The 19238-nt window shown below is 42.9% G+C and overlaps 1 protein-coding gene across 4 annotated transcripts in view; it reads left to right on the forward strand.

Moving 5' to 3' along the window:
- Positions 1–19238, forward strand: part of PRKCZ (protein kinase C zeta) — a 184998-nt gene that overhangs the window by 154762 nt on the left and 10998 nt on the right. For all 4 annotated transcript variants that reach the window (XM_073656892.1, XM_073656891.1, XM_073656893.1 and 1 more), the window contains 7 exons: positions 342–439; positions 3162–3248; positions 3711–3846; positions 4524–4611; positions 7880–7999; positions 10390–10469; positions 12723–12812. In XM_073656892.1, the coding sequence (XP_073512993.1) occupies positions 342–439; positions 3162–3248; positions 3711–3846; positions 4524–4611; positions 7880–7999; positions 10390–10469; positions 12723–12812 (699 nt within the window). The remainder of the gene's footprint in view (positions 1–341; positions 440–3161; positions 3249–3710; positions 3847–4523; positions 4612–7879; positions 8000–10389; positions 10470–12722; positions 12813–19238) is intronic.

The raw sequence follows: 19238 nt of genomic DNA on the forward strand, positions 1-19238 counted from the left end.
CAGCTCTGCAGTCCACAATACAGCAACCAGACTGAGGTTTGCTCAGCCCAGCAGTCTTCATGGCACACGTTGGCTGTGCCGTAGGCATGCTGTGTATGGCGCTGATCAACTCATGTAAAAGTAACCTTGATTAGCAGCTCAGACAGCCTGGCAGACAGCGGAGAAGCAGTCTCATCTGCAGAGCTGTCACTCTCCATATGTGCATCCTGCATACACGGGACATGACATGAATCCATCTAGGCATTGCCAGTGTGTGACAGATTGACTTGCTCTGTTCGGTAAATCACCGTCCATTTCATCACAATTATGTACATTATTTTAATGTAAATTTCTCTTTTCAGGATATTGACTGGGTTCAAACAGAGAAGCATGTCTTTGAGCAAGCTTCCCATAACCCCTTTCTAGTCGGCCTGCACTCCTGCTTCCAAACGCCAAGCCGGTAAGAGATGATGTTTCTTTCTTTCCTTCCATCTTTTCCTTCTTTTCCATCTTTTTCTTCCTTTCCCTTCTTTCCTTCCTTCCCCTCCTTTTTTCTTTCCTTAATTTCCTTTCTTCCTTCATTTCCTTTCTTCCTTCATTTCCTTTCTTCCTTCATTTCCTTTCTTCCTTCATTTCCTTTCTTCCTTCATTTCCTTTCTTCCTTCATTTCCTTTCTTCCTTCATTTCCTTTCTTCCTTCTTTTCTTTTCTTCCTTCTTTTCCTTTCCCTCCTTTCTTTCCTTTCCCTCCTTCCTTTCCCTTCTTTCCTTCCATCCCCTCCTTTTTCCTTTCCCTCATTTCCTTTCTCCCTTCTTTTCCTTTCTCCCTTCTTTTCCTTTCTCCCTTCTTTTCCTTTCTCCCTTCTTTTCCTTTCTCCCTTCTTTTCCTTTCTCCCTTCTTTTCCTTTCTCCCTTCTTTTCCTTTCTCCCTTCTTTTCCTTTCTCCCTTCTTTTCCTTTCTCCCTTCTTTTCCTTTCTCCCTTCTTTTCCTTTCTCCCTTCTTTTCTTTCCTCCCTTCTTTTCCTTCCTCCCTTCTTTTCCTTCCTCCCTTCTTTTCCTTCCTCCCTTCTTTTCCTTCCTCCCTTCTTTTCCTTCCTCCCTTCTTTTCCTTCCTCCCTTCTTTTCCTTCCTCCCTTCTTTTCCTTCCTCCCTTCTTTTCCTTCCTCCCTTCTTTTCCTTCCTCCCTTCTTTTCCTTCCTCCCTTCTTTTCCTTCCTCCCTTCTTTTCCTTCCTCCCTTCTTTTCCTTCCTCCCTTCTTTTCCTTCCTCCCTTCTTTTCCTTCCTCCCTTCTTTTCCTTCCTCCCTTCTTTTCCTTCCTCCCTTCTTTTCCTTCCTCCCTTCTTTTCCTTCCTCCCTTCTTTTCCTTCCTCCCTTCTCTTCCTTCCTCCCTTCTTTTCCTTCCTCCCTTCTTTTCCTTTCTCCCTTTCTTTCCTTTCCCTCATTTTCTTCCTTCTGTTCCTTCCTTTCCCTCATTTTCTTCCTTCTGTTCCTTCCTTTCCCTCATTTTCTTCCTTCTGTTCCTTCCTTTCCGTTCCTTCTGTTCCCTCCTTTCCTTTCCTTCTGTTCCTTCCTTTCCGTTCCTTCTGTTCCTTCCTTTCCGTTCCTTCTGTTCCCTCCTTTCCGTTCCTTCTGTTCCCTCCTTTCCTTTCCTTCTTTTCCCTCCTTTCCTTTCCTTCTTTTCCCTCCTTTCCGTTCCATCTTTTCCCTCCTTTCCGTTCCTTCTTTTCCCTCCTTTCCTTCCTTTATTTCTCACAACCCTGCTAGAAATATTAGTGATTTGGTGCTTGTTGTCATTTTCGTGTTCTAGACTTCACTTTATTTGGGTACTTTCAGGTAATAAGATGTATCTATAGGTAAATGTAAGATCATAGCATTAAATAGTTTTATTTTATTACCTTATGCAAACCGTGTGCACAGATACATGTGTCTCTATGAAAATCAGAGGCAAACTGAGATTTAGCAGGAGCCCGTAGAACTCTATGGGCAACGCATGAAGTCTTTAAAGCAGATCTGTCACCAGATTTCACAATACACATAGTATATATTTATTAAATGTTATATATTTTACTCACTTATATAGCGCCATTAATTCCACACCACTTTAAAGACATTATCATCACTGTCCCCATTGGGGCTCACAATCTAGATTCCCTATCAGTATGTCTTTAGAGTGTGGGAGGAAATCGGAGAACCCGGAGGAAACCCACACAAACACGGGGAGAACATACAAACTCATGCAAGAGTGAAAAGGAAAGGCAGCACTCACCCAGTCTTCTTAAAACGTTCCTTTATTTGTGTGTGCGGAGCATATCAGCACGCAGCATCGGACTGAGACCCCGAAGGGTGTGCGGGGGAGAGGAAGAAAAGGACGACTGCCGTTTCGCTGCCTTCCTGCGCTTCAACGGGGTCTCAGTCTGATGCTGCATGCTGATATGCTCCGCACACACAAATAAAGGAACGTTTTAAGAAGACTGGGTGAGTGCTGCCTTTCCTTTTCACTCTTGCCTGTGATTGATATATTTCTTGGATGTGCACCACCGTTTCAGTCTTGAAGCACGCAGTCTGAATTGAGCCCTGGTGATTGATTGCTTGAAAAAATAGCGTGGTGCCGGAATGTTTCACTTGCACTGATACAAACTCATGCAATGAGTAAAGACGTCTGAAATGCGTCTGCGGTTTTTAACATTTTTTTTTTTCTCAGTGTCTCTCCTCCCTGCTGTTGCTTAGATTGCACACTGCTCAGTACACGCTGCAATTGTCAGCCAGGCTGGGAGGGTGGAGACTCAATATAAGGACTCGTGAGCTCTTGTTCTATAGCTGGACTCATTTTAATATTCGGTCCATACAAAATTTTGACATGGATTTTCAAAGTAAATATGCCAGTGTCCTCAGGTTTTTAAGATCTATTTAATGATATTTGCAGTTTGTATTGTGAAATCTGGTGGTGATTGATATTAAAGAGGTTCTCGTGAATTTAGAAAAACTTACTGTGATGTACTTTGTTGGATCTTGTTCTTTTCTGACCTGAGATCTCGTGGACTAGGCTGTACAGAAGTGTTTGCTCTGTTTTACACATGATGTACATAGCCATATTTTTAGAGCTGACAAAAGTGCTTTATATTTTCTTCTTTTTTTTCTTCTATCTTATGGTTTTAATGACTTGTTCCCATTTTTTGTTATTTAGGTTGTTTTTGGTTATAGAGTATGTAAATGGGGGTGACCTCATGTTTCATATGCAACGACAAAGAAAGCTCCCTGAGGAACATGCCAGGTATGGCGCTAATAATATCTGGAGTAATGAGGGATGCAACCAAGATACATTGCAGAATTTCCTAGGAAGCCTAGCCAAATAACCTAGTATTAGATTTTGGAGCGTGTTGGAGTACAGTTATAAACATGGGGAGAACATAATGCAGATGGCACACAGGTTAGCGTTCAGCTCACTGCCCCAGTGCTGATTTGTTATTCTCTATAGGAGTATTCATATTACTACCTCTTCAGAGAATGGTTTCTGCAATTGTCCTCCACCCTAGACACACCAAACTATTACTTCTCCCCTACCCTGTTCTACTGCTGCCATCCTACAAGAACTATCTGTATATACTCAAAAGGGAATCATGTCACCCTCATGGCCAACATGAAAAGTATCAGAACTAGAATTTTAGAACCAGCCATGATTGAAGCTGCTCATCTTATTACTAGAGGAATAAATGACCTGTGTTCTTGTTTCTAGGTTTTATGCTGCTGAAATCTGTATTGCCCTCAACTTTCTGCATGAACGAGGGATCATTTACAGAGACCTAAAGCTGGACAATGTTCTTCTGGATGCAGATGGTCACATCAAACTAACTGATTATGGCATGTGTAAGGTGAGAAGATCAGGGGGTATCTGCCACCAGGATTTTATTACCCCCATCTGAGAGTAGCATAATGTAGGGGCAGAGACCCTGATTCCAGTGACGTATCACTTACTGGGCTGCTTTGTGTAGTTTTGATAAAATCAGTTTTCTCTGCTGCAGATCTAGCAGTTCTCTGAATGCTAAGCTGTGCATAACCCCGCCCAAACCACTGATTGGCTGCTTCCTGTGTACACTGTGCATAAGTAGAAAGCTGCCAATCAAAATGTTAGTTGGTAGAGCAGAAAGCTGCCAATGACAAACTAACTGTATGGGGACATTTTGCATCGGCCCATGTAAAAGGCCTTTAAATGAGCTCCTGTCCTCTGTATTAATTTGCCTTAAAGGGCTTGTGAACCCCTCTTTAAAAAAAAAATAAAATAAATAAATAATTAAAAGAAGTCTGTCTGGACAGAACAAGAAGTACAAAGACTGAATGTCCTGCTCAGCCCCAGATTGATAGGTGGCTGGCTGTGTATTCTCCATATTGCACCATAGTACTCAGCGAGTTAGACATGTAATTACCAACCCTATGGAAAATACAGTACACTTTGGGAGCTACTCAAATAAAAGTATTAAGTTGTTTTTTTTAGCCATAACTATTTGTTATAAAAGTTGGGTAAATTGTGGTCACCGTCCATCTGTTACAGGAGGGTCTAGGACCAGGGGACACGACGAGCACTTTCTGCGGAACGCCAAATTACATCGCTCCTGAAATCCTCAGAGGAGAGGAGTACGGTGAGTAGCTACAGGGATCTGAAATTAATCTTTAGTAATCCCATCCGACCTTATTAATTCCTTGCTGCATGAATAAGTAAATCAATATGAATTACTTTGTGGTGAAATTGATCAATTAAATATCCTTGAGTGTTGTGGTCTCCTATACTAATCCAGTCACTCAGCTGGGGCGAAGCAGTGCGAAAAATCACCTTATTGTGATGTAGTTGACATAAAAAAACAACTTTTCAAGCACAAATATTAATGATCCATACATCACAGCACTCTGCCATGATGCATTTTATTCATTGATGATTCTGTAAGAAAAAAAAAATCCTGTGTGCGCCTCTCTAAAATATGCAAATTGCCTCTTCAGAGAGGAAGACGAGTTGAACTCTAGCGCCACCTATTAGAAGTAGCAATCCTAAAAGTCAATATTGACCCTTTAACGAGCCTTGCCACATGACTTAGATTAAAAGCAAAACCAGAATCTCAATTTGGAGACATGGTGTTTTGGGATTTTGTCCCTCATCAGTGCAAAGAATGAGATCTGATTTTGCTGGGTGAGAGGCTTAAGACTGGGATCTAAGGTGTAGGATATGTATATATATATATATGTATGTATATATATATATATGTATGTATATATATATATATATATATATATATATATATATATATATATATATATATATATATATATATATATATATATATATATATATATATATATATATATATATATATTGTACAGCACAGACCACCTTCTCATTTAAGGATTTTTCTGTATTTTCATGACTATGAAAATTGGACATTCACACTGAAGGCATCAAAACTATGAATTAACACATGTGGAATTATATACTTAACAAAAAAGTGTGAAACAACTGAAAATATGTCTTATATTCTAGGTTCTTCAAAGTAGCCACCTTTTGCTTTGATGACTGCTTTGCACACTCTTGGCATTCTCTTGATGAGCTTGAAGAGGTAGTCACCGGAAATGGTCTTCCAACAATCTTGAAGGAGTTCCCAGAGATGCTTAGCACTTGTTGGCCCTTTTGCCTTCACTCTGCGGTCCAGCTCACCCCAAACCATCTCGATTGGGTTCAGGTCTGGTGACTGTGGAGGCCAGGTCATCTGGCGTAGCACCCCATCACTCTCCTTCTTGGTCAAATAGCCCTTACACAGCCTGGAGGTGTGTTTGGGGTCATTGTCCTGAAAAATAAATGATGGTCCAACTAAAAGCAACCGGAAGGAATAGCATGCCGCTGCAAGATGCTGTGGTAGCCATGCTGGTTCAGTATGCCTTCAGTTTTGAATAAATCCCCAACAGTGTCACCAGCAAAGCACCCCCACACCATCACACCTCCTCCTCCATGCTTCACGGTGGGAACCAGGCATGTAGAGTCCATCCGTTCACCTTTTCTGCGTCGCACAAAGACACGGTGGTGGGAACCAAAGATCTCAAATTTGGACTCCTCAGACCAAAGCACAGATTTCCACTGGTCTAATGTCCATTCCTTGTGTTCTTTAGCCCAAACAAGTCTCTTCTGCTTGTTGCCTGTCCTTAGCAGTGGTTTTCTAGCAGCTATTTTACCATGAAGGCCTGCTGCACAAAGTCTCCTCTTAACAGTTGTTGTAGAGATGTGTCTGCTGCTAGAACTCTGTATGGCATTGACCTGGTCTCTAATCTGAGCTGCTGTTAACCTGCGATTTCTGAGGCTGATGACTCAGATAAACTTATCCTCAGAAGCAGAGGTGACTCTTGGTCTTCCTTTCCTGGGGCGGTCCTCATGTGAGCCAGTTTCTTTGTAGCGCTTGATGGTTTTTGCAACTGCACTTGGGGACACTTTCAAAGTTTTCCCAATTTTTCGCACTGACTGACCTTCATTTCTTAAAGTAATGATGGCCACTCGTTTTTCTTTACTTAGCTGCTTTTTTCTTGCCATAATACAAATTCTAACAGTATATTCAGTAGGGTTAGGGTTAGTAGGACTATCAGTAGGACTATCAGCTGTGTATCCACCAGACTTCTGCACAACACAACTGATGGTCCCAACCCCATTTATAAGGCAAGAAATCCCACTTATTAAACCTGACAGGGCACACCTGTGAAGTGAAAACCATTTCCGGTGACTACCTCTTGAAGCTCATCAAGAGAATGCCAAGAGTGTGCAAAGCAGTCATCAAAGCAAAAGGTGGCTACTTTGAAGAACCTAGAATATAAGACATATTTTCAGTAGTTTCACACTTTTTTGTTAAGTACATCATTCCACATGTGTTAATTCATAGTTCCAATATGGCGTGGGCTCGGGAACGGATTATGTGCCATCGATAACGAGTGTCAGCCTGCTACAACAGCCAGGATTGTAGAAGTCTTTTCCCAAGTGTTTAACTTCTTAGATGCCATTTTCATTAGTGACAGTGACATCTAAGTGATTACACAGAGAGGGTGCTCCTTCTGTCACCCAATCAGAGCCTTGATGGCCATCTTCAAACGAGGGAACGATACATGTTATAGGGCTGCTCTGCTGAAAATGGCTTCTAGTGAATAAAACTGTTTTTATTACCGCGACGCGTTTCGAAGCCGCATTGGCTTCTTTTTCAAGTGGGGGAAAAAACAAAATACCAAATGGTCATCTTGGTACTCTTGTGAGCCTGACAGGCGTATGATTCTCTGCAATACAGAAGTATTGTGGACCCCCAACTGTCATGATCCATACTATAAAACCAACTTTTTATGTAGCCCATACAGTAAAGACTGTAAAAAATAAATATATATTTATTAAAAAAAACAAAAAAAAACAGTAATTTTACTACCATTGTTTATTTCAAAGAAACTGTAAGGATTCCAGAATCAGAGTCTTCTGTTAAAAGCCTTGAATTTATTCATACAAAAATAGAAAAAAGTTGCAACTTTTTTCTATTTTTGTATAAATAAATTCAAGGCTTTTAACAGAAGACTCTGATGCTGGAATCCTTACCGTTTCTTACTTGTGGCACTACAAGTTTCCGTGCTATGGATCTTCCTATGGGTGAACTGACTCACTCCATTTTTTTCATTCTTAATTCCAAATCCCCCCAAAAAATAGAACAAAAAAAGTGTAACATTAGGTAAAAATAAAAAAAACACTTGCCCAAAGAAACAAACTTTTATACAACTACATATATGGAGAAATTAATATGTTAAGGCTCTCTGAAAGGTGGGGATGAAAACTAACAAAAAAAATTAAAGGTGCTTTCTTTTCAGCAGTTATGAAAACACTTGGCATTTTTTTTCACGTGGCAGGTTTCAGTGTGGATTGGTGGGCTCTCGGGGTCTTGATGTTTGAAATGATGGCTGGAAGATCTCCATTTGATATCATTACTGACAATCCAGATATGAACACTGAAGATTATCTTTTCCAAGGTCTGTATAAGCTAAAAAAATGTATTTTTTTTTAATATTCTTTAGATAAATCAGTAGAATCTAATTAGTTGTATTGAAATTTGCAGAGAAATTGTGCATGCCTATTTCCGTAAACTCCACACAAGCAACTGGAGAGCATGACTCTCTCCACCATTCATTCTCTGTATGGATGTGGCTGCCACCTCACCAGGAAGGCAAGGGTCACACCACAAGGATGGGCGTAAATGTGTGTGATGGGAATACTCCTTTAAGCATCATTAATCTCAGCATGATGGAATAAATCCACTCACCTTATCGAAGGTTACTGGAATCCTCTGCATGGAGACCTTCCCCCTACTTGAACATGATATACAAAGTTGGCCATAACTAAGGACACAGCTGTGTCCGAAACGCGCTGTCAAGATGTCATAATTTCTTATGGAATTGTCCCTGGGTTGTAAAGATGTTGAGATAGAAATGGTTATTGATTTTTAATCTGAACCGTCTGGAAATCTTTGCTTTGGGAGTTTTTTACATCATTGATCTCCCCTTCCAGCAGCCTGTAGTCCCCCTCTTGCTTCTGCTTCAATCTCTTTTAGAAGTTCAGAAACAACTTACCGTATTTTTCGGACTATAAGACGCACTTTTTTCCTCCAAAATTTTGGAGGAAAATGGGGGGTGCGTCTTATAGTCTGAATGTTGGGGGCGTGTATATATATGTGGGGGGAGCGGTAGCGGTGGAGGAGCGGGGCACAGGAGGCAGCAGCCGCCTGCTGGAGCCTACACTGTCCCCGCTGCTAACGAAAATGAATATTCACTGCTCCCCACGCCCATGAGGCGTGGGGAGCACTAAATATTCATGCTCCTTAATAGCGGCACAAAGTGTAGCCGCGCTGCGGCTCCTGCCGGAATCGCCTGTGCCCGCTGTTTAAGGGCATGAATATTCAACCTCTCTCCACGCCCATGGGAGTGGGGAGGGGGTGAATATTCATGCCTTTAATAAGCAGGCACACGAGATAGCCGGCAGCAGCAGGAGCCGCAGCGCGGCTACGCTGTGTTCCGGCTATGAAGGAGAGTGAAGTCACTGCTCCCCGCGCACAGAGTCCCGGCGTGGGGAGCAGTGACTTCAAGCAGCTGATATCTCGTGAGCCGCGCATGGCAGTGAAGTCATGCGCGGCTCACATGGAGAGATCAGTGCGGGCAGACCGGACGCAGCGCTGGAGGAGAGAAGAAAGGTGAGTAGGAGTGTTTTTTTTTATTTTTTTATGTGCAGCATGATGGGGATTAGGGGGACCATTCATACTAGGCTAAGGATGAGGGGGCCATACATACCTGGGTAAGGATGAGGGGTGCCATGCATACCAGGATAGGGATTAGGGGTGCCATGCATACCAAGATAGGGATTAGAGGTGCCATGCATACCAGGATGGGGATTAGGGGTGCCATGCATACCAGGACGGGGTTTAGGGGTGCCATGCATACCAGGACGGGGTTTAGGGGTGCCATGCATACCAGGACGGGGTTTAGGGGTGCCATGCATACCAGGACGGGGATGAGGGGTGCCATGCATACCAGGACGGGGATGAGGGGTGCCATGCATACCAGGACGGGGATGAGCGGTGCCATGCATACCAGGATGGGGATGAGGGGTGCCATGCATACCAGGATGGGGATGAGGGGTGCCATGCATACCAGGATGGGGATGAGGGGTGCCATGCATACCAGGATGGGGATGAGGGGTGCCATGCATACCAGGATGGGGATGAGGGGTGCCATGCATACCAGGATGGGGATGAGGAGTGCCATGCATACCAGGATGGGGATGAGGGGTGCCATGCATACCAGGATGGAGGGGTCCCATGCATACCAGGATGGGGATGGGGACCATGTATAAAAGGAAGTGGGGGGGCATATATACCAGAATGGGGGATATTGTCAGAATTGGGGGACATTACCCCTATACCAGTGTCAGCAGAAGACCTCCTCCCCCTTAAAAGTGCATCATGAACACATTTTTGGCTTAAATTTTTTTATTTTTTTTCCTCCTCTAAAACCTAGGTGCGTCTTATGGTCCGGTGCGTCTTATAGTCCAAAAAATACGGTAATTCTCCAAAAATGGTATCACCTTATACAGAAAGCGGTTGACGGGGAGGAAAGGGGGACGCAGCTGCTGTATTACTCCCATTGTATCTGTATGTGAGGCACTAAAGTGGTAAAATATCTAATTGTCTCAATGTTGAGCAAATCGCTGGCATCACACCGGCAGGAGCCTGCCCCACTCACCAGGTCTATTGTAAAGGGATAATGCACCACGAGTAGGGACGACTAGTTATGTCATGATGAATACTCCTTAGTATTTTACCATTGTTCTTTTTAAAATAAAACTAACAAATATTAATTTATCTGACCAGTTATCCTAGAGAAGCCCATAAGGATTCCAAGGTTCCTGTCTGTGAAAGCTTCCCATGTCCTAAAAGGATTTTTAAATAAGGTAAGCGAAGAAAAATCCTTCATTGATTAATGGCTGCGCTGCTGGAAATAATGGGTCTTCGTGATCTGGATTAGAAAGCAGGGCTGTGGAGTCGGAGTCTGTATAAAATGGACCGACACCAACTCCTAAAATATTTAAGAAACTAGATGGTGGCCCGATTCTAACGCATCAGGTATTCTAGAATATGTATGCGGCCGACCGGGCGCAATCAGCAGAGCGTTGTTTAAATTTGGCGCCAAAATCGCTAATTGGTCGCGGCCGGCAACCGTGACCAATCAGCAAAGCGGTGTTTAAATTTGGCGGCAATATCGGCCCGCGACCAATCAGCGAGCTGTGTTAGTGAGGACCGGAGAGCTTGTTTAAATTTGGCGCCAAAATTGCTGATTAGTCGCGACCGCGACCAATCGGCAAAGCGGTGTTTAAATTTGGCGCCAATAATGCTGATTGGTCACGGCTGGCGGCCGCGATCAATCAGCGAATCCTATTAGTGAGGACCGGGGAGCGGCGCTGCCTGTGCGGGTACTTCCGCTGCGAGCAGCCGGGAGATGACCGGCTGCTCACAGCAGAAGTATCCCGACCGGCGGCGCCGCTTCCCGGTCCTCCCTTCACACTTGCCGTCAGGAGATCAGCGGCCCTAGGTGCTGATCTCCCGACGGTAGCCGCATGGAGGGCAGCGGCGCGGCCGGTCGGGGTCCCTCTGCTGCTAGCAGCCGGGAGATGACCGGCTGCATCGCCGCTGACCTCCGTGCGGCAGATGAGCCGCTAACGGCCGCCATCTTTTTCTGAAATCCCGCGTCGCTGATTGTCCGCGGCCGGACCAATCAGCGACGCGGGATTTCCTGGACAGAAGGACAGACAGACGGGATAAGACGATTATATATATATTAGATTGGGTACAGTAGTTCAATGCAGTTTGTAGGGAATATGTTTTCATAAGAATTTGGGAAAGTTATGAAATGTCCTATAAATGTCTGTCCTATTCCTGATCGAAGGGTCTAGACTTTTAGCTGAGATGAATCTGTGCTACAGTAAATTTATTACTTAAACATGAGCCGTGTATGAGGGAGTCGTGGAGTCGGTGTCATGGAAATTGAGGAGTCTGAGGTTTGGCTTACCGACTCCACAGCCCTGTTAGAAAGGGTGAAATTTGGTTACCGACGCATTTCGAAGCGGGACTGACGACTTTATCAAGACAAACCGAAATGCAAATATGCCGGCAGCGCAGCCATTACATGTATTTCCTCATAGCACAAAATTTGAGACTCTGTGGGTCTATTTAATTTTTTTTTTTTTAAAGGGATTGTCTCACGAGGACAGACTTTCTAGATTCGGGGCTCTTCTTTATCAGCAAGAATGGAGATGCTCTATATGAGTGTCTCTAGTTGTAGCATACTCCAACAATCCTTTATGGATGACAATTTGGAGATAAATTGCTTCTACATTTTTCCTGCAGCATTTCTGGGAAAATGTCTGACTTTCTGAAGCTTTCCTTTTCATGGGGGTGCCGGCGGTGGGTCTATGACTGGACAATCCTCCATACAGTATAATGGGCCCCACACAGTTCTCCATACAGAATAATGGGCCCCACACAGTTCTCCATACAGTATAATGGGCCCCACATAGTCCTCCATACAGTATAATGGGCCCCACATAGTCCTCCATACAGTATAATGACCCCACACAGTCCTCCATACAGTATAATGGGCCCCACATAGGGGTGGTGGTTCTGGTGTCGCCGGATAAATATAACCACCCTGACGAGCCACAGTTTGACATGTATACTCTAGACAAAGAAATTCATGAAATGATCAGTGGGTAGAGGGGGCTTGTTGTTGGTCTTCCAGATTAAATAAACATGGCTGCTTTCTTCTAGAGTGCCCCTCTTGTTAATGTCTGGCATTGTGGGAATATAGCAGTACCAGGCACAGTTCATTATAAAGACCCTTTCTGTGGGTGAAAAGCAGATCCTTTGTTTCTAATATCGGAGAACCCCCTTTAAAGGGTCTGTCCTGGAGACGGGCTTCCTTAAAAGACACTAGTTCTGCTACATCTCACCAATGTGTTGAGGGCACAAGGATCAATACTTTTTTCACCAACCCTTCTGTAGATTGCATTTTATTGGATTTATTTTTCAGCAGTTATTGGCACAAACTTATTTTTTTTTTTACATTAAAAATTTAAAAGAAAATTACACTAATATTTATTTTATAACCTCTTGATTATTTGTCATAAATTTCATATTTTATTTTGTAGGATCCCAAAGACAGACTTGGTTGCCAGCTTCAGACAGGATTTACTGATATTAAGTCGCATACCTTTTTCCGCAGCATAGACTGGGATACGGTAAGAACAGTAAATAGAAGGACGGATTACAGGATTACATTATTTTTCTACAAATATCTCTACACACAGTGTTTCTGATTGTGATATTTTATCTTTCTTTTTTTGTTGTTGCGGGGGGTTATTTTTGCAGTTAGTGTTTTTTTTTTTCTAAATAAATCATGCTTTTATAGTACAGCGTTTTGCTCCAAGACATGATTTTAAAAGCAATTTTGTAGCTATTTATGTGCCTTTAAACTCACAGAATCAACCTCCCATTGTGTAAACCTGTCCAGGGTTTTTTTTTTTTTAATGTACAATAGGAAACGTGTGGTACACTTTGCACTTAAATCGTGACAAAATGCGCTTTTTAGCAATGTTTTTGTAGCAGAAATGTGTAAATAAACCACAACATATTGATACTCCCTGTATTATAATTAAAAATACATTAAACGCCAAATCAAAACTGCTCCAAAATCCACAGGTCTTTTACAAATGTTTTTTTGATTATTTTTTTTCAGCGAGAAAAGTCAAAAAAAAAAACAGCAACAACAAAAAAAAATCTGTGACCATACTCCCAGGCCTCTTCATTCTGCTGATCAATGGGTATACTTGAATTTAGACCACCACAAATAAGGAAGATAGCATAAGGGAAGAGTCTGTATAAAACTGACTGAGATCGGACCGCAATGTATGGACTGGCTGGCGGCTCTCCCCACCCAAGTGTGATGGCTGCATAGAAATGCAATAAACTGGCAACCTTGGGTCGGGGGGAGCCGCCGGCCAGCCCGAGTATTGTGTTCCGATCTCCGTCCGCCCTAAAGATATTCCATCAGTGAAATGGTTATAAAAAGCCCCTTCAAGATTATAGATATATCCTGAGACTGTAATTCCTTTAATGCCCAGTAGATGGCAGCTGTGACCTGTGTACATATAACACGCTCTAGAGTTGATGATTGATACTGTGACATTACTTTCTAATTTGGAGAACAGCCTCGGTTGTTGCTCTACATCCTGTCCATGAAATAGATTCAGAAATAATATTTTTTCTTTTTTTTTTGTAGTAATTTTATTATTTTTTCCTGTCCGTTTTAGACACTAATAAAGTTAGCAATAGATTATTTTTGGCTGAGTATTGGCTAACCAGAGACATCCTGCTCTGTGCTGACAGATCTGTCTGCAGATGGTGTCTGTCATTAGCTAATACTGAAGTTGTGCTAAAGTTGATCATAGATATAATTTTTTTTGGAATATAGTCACCCAGATGTGCCACGGTGAGGCGTAACCCTATGCATAGGTGTGGGTTGACCGGTCCGGCAGATAAGGATCCGCCATGTCTGATTTCGAACTGCTGATTCTTTTGTTCTACAAGATCTTAGATGACGCCAGAGAGGTCTGACAGAGGTCTCCTAGAGGATAGTGAACTCTCCTGTGTATGGGAGAGTCAGGTGAGGGAGCTGCTGGTTGAACATTTGGTCGACAGCTATCTAATGTGTGTGGGGGGCTTAAAGAGAACCTGACCTCCTGATTCAACCAGTTATAAAGTAAAAGTATGCCCATAATGGCCGTTATACTGATGTAATACATGCCTGTAGCAGAAAAAATCCGTAACCTGGTTCTTGAATTCACCTTAGAAGTTTTGGTGCAAGAGCCTCTTCGGGCATTGGGGCGGGACTGTGGGTAGGGTCTTCGGCTCTACTCCGCATTTGTATGAGCCACCTTATTTAAATTTTGTGCCAGCACCGCCCTTGCCGAGGGCTGCTTGTGCGCCTTCATGTCCCAGCCTTCTCGAGCAAAATGGAGCCGAAGGCTGCACATGCTCAGATTAACCTACAGCGTTCTTTAGCTAAATGGCACCAGAGGCGGCACATGTACAGGTTAACCTTATGGTCTCCTGCAAAATGGCACAGCTGGAGGAGCATGCGCAGATCCAGATCTCGGCTTGTCGTTGAGCCGAGATCCCAATCTGCGCGGCAAAATTTTGCTAAAGACCGCCGGAGGTTAATCTGAGCATGCGCCACCTCTGGTGCCATTTTGACAGAGAACGTGCCTGCGCATGGGCAGCGCTAGCATGAAATTTAAGAAAGAATGCTCAAACAAATGCTGAGGGACGAAGGTAGAGCTGAAGACCCTATCCACAGTCCCACTCCGATGCATGAAGAGGCTATTGCACCAAAACTTCTAAGGTGAATTAAACAAGAACCAGGATATGGATGTTTTCACTATAGGTATCCATTAAATCAGTATAACAGGGCCATTATGGCCATACCTTTTACTTTAACCAGTTAAATCATGATGACAGGTTCTCTTTAAATCTCCTGTAGAATAGGATGGTTGGGGGCAGCAAAATATGGCCATATTAAAGGAAGAGGGGTCGGAGTTGTGTTGCTTTGGAGGGTAGAGATGGGATGCACTGTAAAAATGAGATGCCATAGATCTCGACAGGAAGCTCTGCTGGCAGCAGACGGCAGTACAGTGGTCCTGGATGGGTAAGGTCATTATTTGGTGTTGAGGCTAATGTAGGAGTAGGATTTGAGAATGTGAATCTCTCCGTACAGATCATGACGCTGGAGGAATACTCATCACCACCACTCTTCTAGGATGAAACATAGGTGACTGTTTAGGAAGATTCCCTCTTTTCCAGTCACATAACAGAAAAATGTTGCGTGTCAGCAAAGTGGAGAATGTAATTATGTCCATGTGGTTACAAATGCTGCGGTAATGCATTGATGAATTGCCTCTTTCGTCTAAATTGGGGCATATTTAGTGTCGGTGCCTAGGGTAGGTGAGCTAAATATGGCCATGGCTGCTTTATGTTGCAGTAACAATACGCCATCTAGTGGCCATGAGCAGACTAGCTAACGACTTGTTTTTTCCATTAATTACTGAATCTTGGGAATGTTTTCAGCTGAATTCCTCTCTGAAAGCTAATTGGGGAACACAACCAAAATCAGAAACCTCACAAATTAGTTTCTCTTGTATGGTTCATTAACATTTGGTCTAAATACAGGCCAATTGGTAAGTTAGAGCGGTGCTAGTACTGGTTCCTCCTATTGTCACTGATCCCTTTTTCTCAGTCTGGTGAAGCAATAGGTTTGTCACCAGCACTGCTTTTTTTGTTATTTCCATTGTTCTCCTTGGTCAAAAGAACTAAGAAAATAATGGAAGCACTGACTTCCTGACATAAAGCATGTGAACAGTGACCAATGGACCTCATTGACTATAATTGGGCTCTGCGTTTTGCTTTGTGCAGAGACTCCTAAGAACTCTTAACTGGAATCCAGTGGATTTCTCCTGATCTCCTAATCCCCAGATTATCTCGCAGGCTTTTTTTTTGAGATATTGAGGTTTGTCCGGCGGAGTGGATGTCCCAGAGGTCGGTGTTATTTTTGCATACCTGGCTGAGTTTCCAGGTTATGTCTCACACTTTTACTGCTTTCCTGTTATGCTCGGGTTGTACAAGGGTTATTAACCCTGTAGTGTATGCACAGTTATCACCCCCACACCCTTATTTTTCCTTTTTAGTATGGTCCTCTGTACCTTGGCAGTAGATGAGTGAACTGTATGGTTAATATCCCCTGTGCTAAAGGTCACTTCTTTCCTGTAAACCGACATGTACTGGGATTTCTGCAAGGAAACAGACATCTCATTACACATCTATTTGTTCTGCTGCTGCTATTTATTTGTAGGAGCAAGGATGCCCCGCTAGACTGAGATCATTTCCACCGCAGCGCCTGGCTGCAGCCACAGATGAAAGGCAGAAATGTTGTCTGATCACAGCTAAATAGCAACTGCACAACACTGGGACCAGTAGAAGGATTTGTGTTCGTTTGGTCTGCTCCCCCCAGTGCGCTCTCATGGTGCAGGGGCTCCGGCTTTTATTATTTGGCTTCATAACAGGCTTATTTAAATCTCTAGAAATGTGTAGAGAGGATCAGCCCGGGAGTGTTTTCTTTTTCTTTTCTGAAGTTTTTCTCTTTTTTTCAATGTTTCAAAGTCTATTAAAATTCTGCCTGCATTGACAAATCGCTCTGTGGTCAGTCCCAGTGATGGGGATGAGGGTAACCTCGGTCAGCGCCCAGCAGCTCGGGGTGTATGGGAAAAGTTCTCCCAGATTGTACCTTCAAACACATCGATTGTGCTTCACTGTTAATAACGTATTGAAGGATCTGGGTGTGCTGGAGCTTGATCGGCACACGGGGGGTACATTGTGAGTCTGGAGATCTGTCAGCTGAGTGAAGAGTTTTGCTGCCTGCTTAATGATAATTAAATATGTATTAAAAGCCTTTCTTGGAGTATCAGGATAAATTGTAACGGCTACAAATAACAGCAGCCTTGTAGAGTAGATAAATCTATCGATATTTCCTGAATTGGCACTCCAATGCAACCTATATCTTTACAGAGGCCCTGCATTGCCATAAAACGGCACCATATATAATCATGTTTTTTAAAACTTTCCGTGTTGTCTGAAAAGGGGCATTGACCTAACATGCAACTCGGGGCACCCAAAAAAAATGCACTTAAATTTGGCCCAAACTAAGCCAACTCCTAGATGGTGTAAGCTTAGGGGCTGATTTATCAAAACTGATGTTTTGATTGCAAATCTTGATCCAAGGTGTGCTGGAGTAAAATGTGCGAAATTCATTGATATCTCAGTTTCAGTATGTTAAAATGACCACATCACAGAAGAGTAGCCTAGGAACTGAGTAAAACATAGTTTTTATTTCTTAATTTCACCTCTCTGTTGCGGAGATATTTGTTTGTAAAGTTTCGGTCATAATTTGTTATAGTTCAACTGGGCGTTACCAGAGATTGGTCTCTGGGGGCGTGTACTTCTTCCTCTGCATGAGGTTGACCAATCATCAGGCAGCATCATGCAGGGGAGAAAAGAAAACACCCTCCACTCCTCACTGATCTCTACAGCTACTGTGTGGAGGGATGTGTCATTACAAACTCTTCCAGATCTCATCTCACTGTGTTGTCACCTCTCATTTTTCCCCCACACTGACTGCTGTAAGATGAGATCTGGAAATGTATATAATGATACATAACTCAGCAATAACTGCAACTCATTTTTGGGTGAAAAGCAAAAAACTTATCAATAATTTTATATGTACACCGAAAAAGTTCTATTCTAAAATGCGTAGCTGTGCAAAACAACAAACAAAAAAAAAAAGGCCATGAGTGCTAAAATAGACCAGTCATGAAGCGGTTAATATTACTGCCCATTTACCTTCCTTCACTGCTCTGATATCAGGCACCAGATAAGATCCAGTTACATTTTATCTTCTATTAGGATTTATGTAGATGCTGCATTGGTTTTTCTCCCCTTCAGTAGATTATATCTCCATGTCACAAGCAGTGAATAGAGGATGGGGATACAAAGAACATATAGTGGCAAGGTCATCTATAATGTCATTATGCCTGACACCAGGCTGAGCAATATGCAATCTGACACATTGGCATTAAGTGCTGTACTGTCCAATAGTAAAAGATCATGCACATGATATTCTACAGCCTTAACCAACTATATTGTAACAGGACTTTGTAAAAGAAAGCGACAAGGCAAATAATTGCCAAAAAGTGGCGCATGGACTGCTATAGTGACAGCTGATAAATCATTCAACGTGTACGGCCTCATTCTGGTCAGTGTCTCAGCAGCTCTTAGTACAAAACCAAATCCCCTTTGATCACAGGACCAATTACATGATTTCAGATATTCCTTGTGTTCATTTGATGTCATGGAGAAAACATAAAAATAGACTAAGCGGACTCCTTCCTATTCCTTATTTTATGGGACCTTGTAGCATCCCTACTGTTCATTATGGATAAGCAGCCCCTTTAATGGTAACTGCCTATTGGTGGTCTACAGAATGTGGGGAATTGTTGGGGCAAATTTTCTAAAGACCGGCAATCCATATGATGCTGGTCTTTTTTCCCAGGGAACTGATTAAAATGCACCAAACTTATTAAAGGGCAACTATCAATATGTTTTTGATACTAAATCTGAGAGCAGCATATTGTAGGGGTAGAGACCCTGATTCTGGTGATGTGTCATTTACTGGGCTGCTTGTTGTACTTTCAATAAAATCAGTCTTTTATCAGTAGATTTTCTCTGTACTTCTGCTGCTGGGTAACTCCGTGCCCACCAGATTAGCAGCATTCTGTGTACACTGTGCATAGGCAGAAAGCTGCCAATCACTGGTGTGGACGGGGTTATACAGAGCTCAGTGTCCAGGGTTCTGCTAGATTTGCATCAGGTAAACAGTTACTTTATCAAAACTACAGCAAGCAGCCTAGTATGTGATACATTGCTGGAAACAGGGTCTCTGTCCCTACATCATGGCCGTGTCAGATTACACAACAAAAACCCGGTGACAGATTCCCTTTAAGATGCACTGGTCTTGTAATAAATTGGGTGCGTTTTAGGCAGCCCCCATGTGCCACAAA

The sequence above is a fragment of the Phyllobates terribilis genome, unplaced genomic scaffold, assembly GCF_046119375.1.
Source record: "Phyllobates terribilis strain yellow unplaced genomic scaffold, ASM4611937v1 Scaffold_12__6_contigs__length_324123572, whole genome shotgun sequence".
Taxonomy (NCBI): Eukaryota; Metazoa; Chordata; class Amphibia; order Anura; family Dendrobatidae; genus Phyllobates; species Phyllobates terribilis.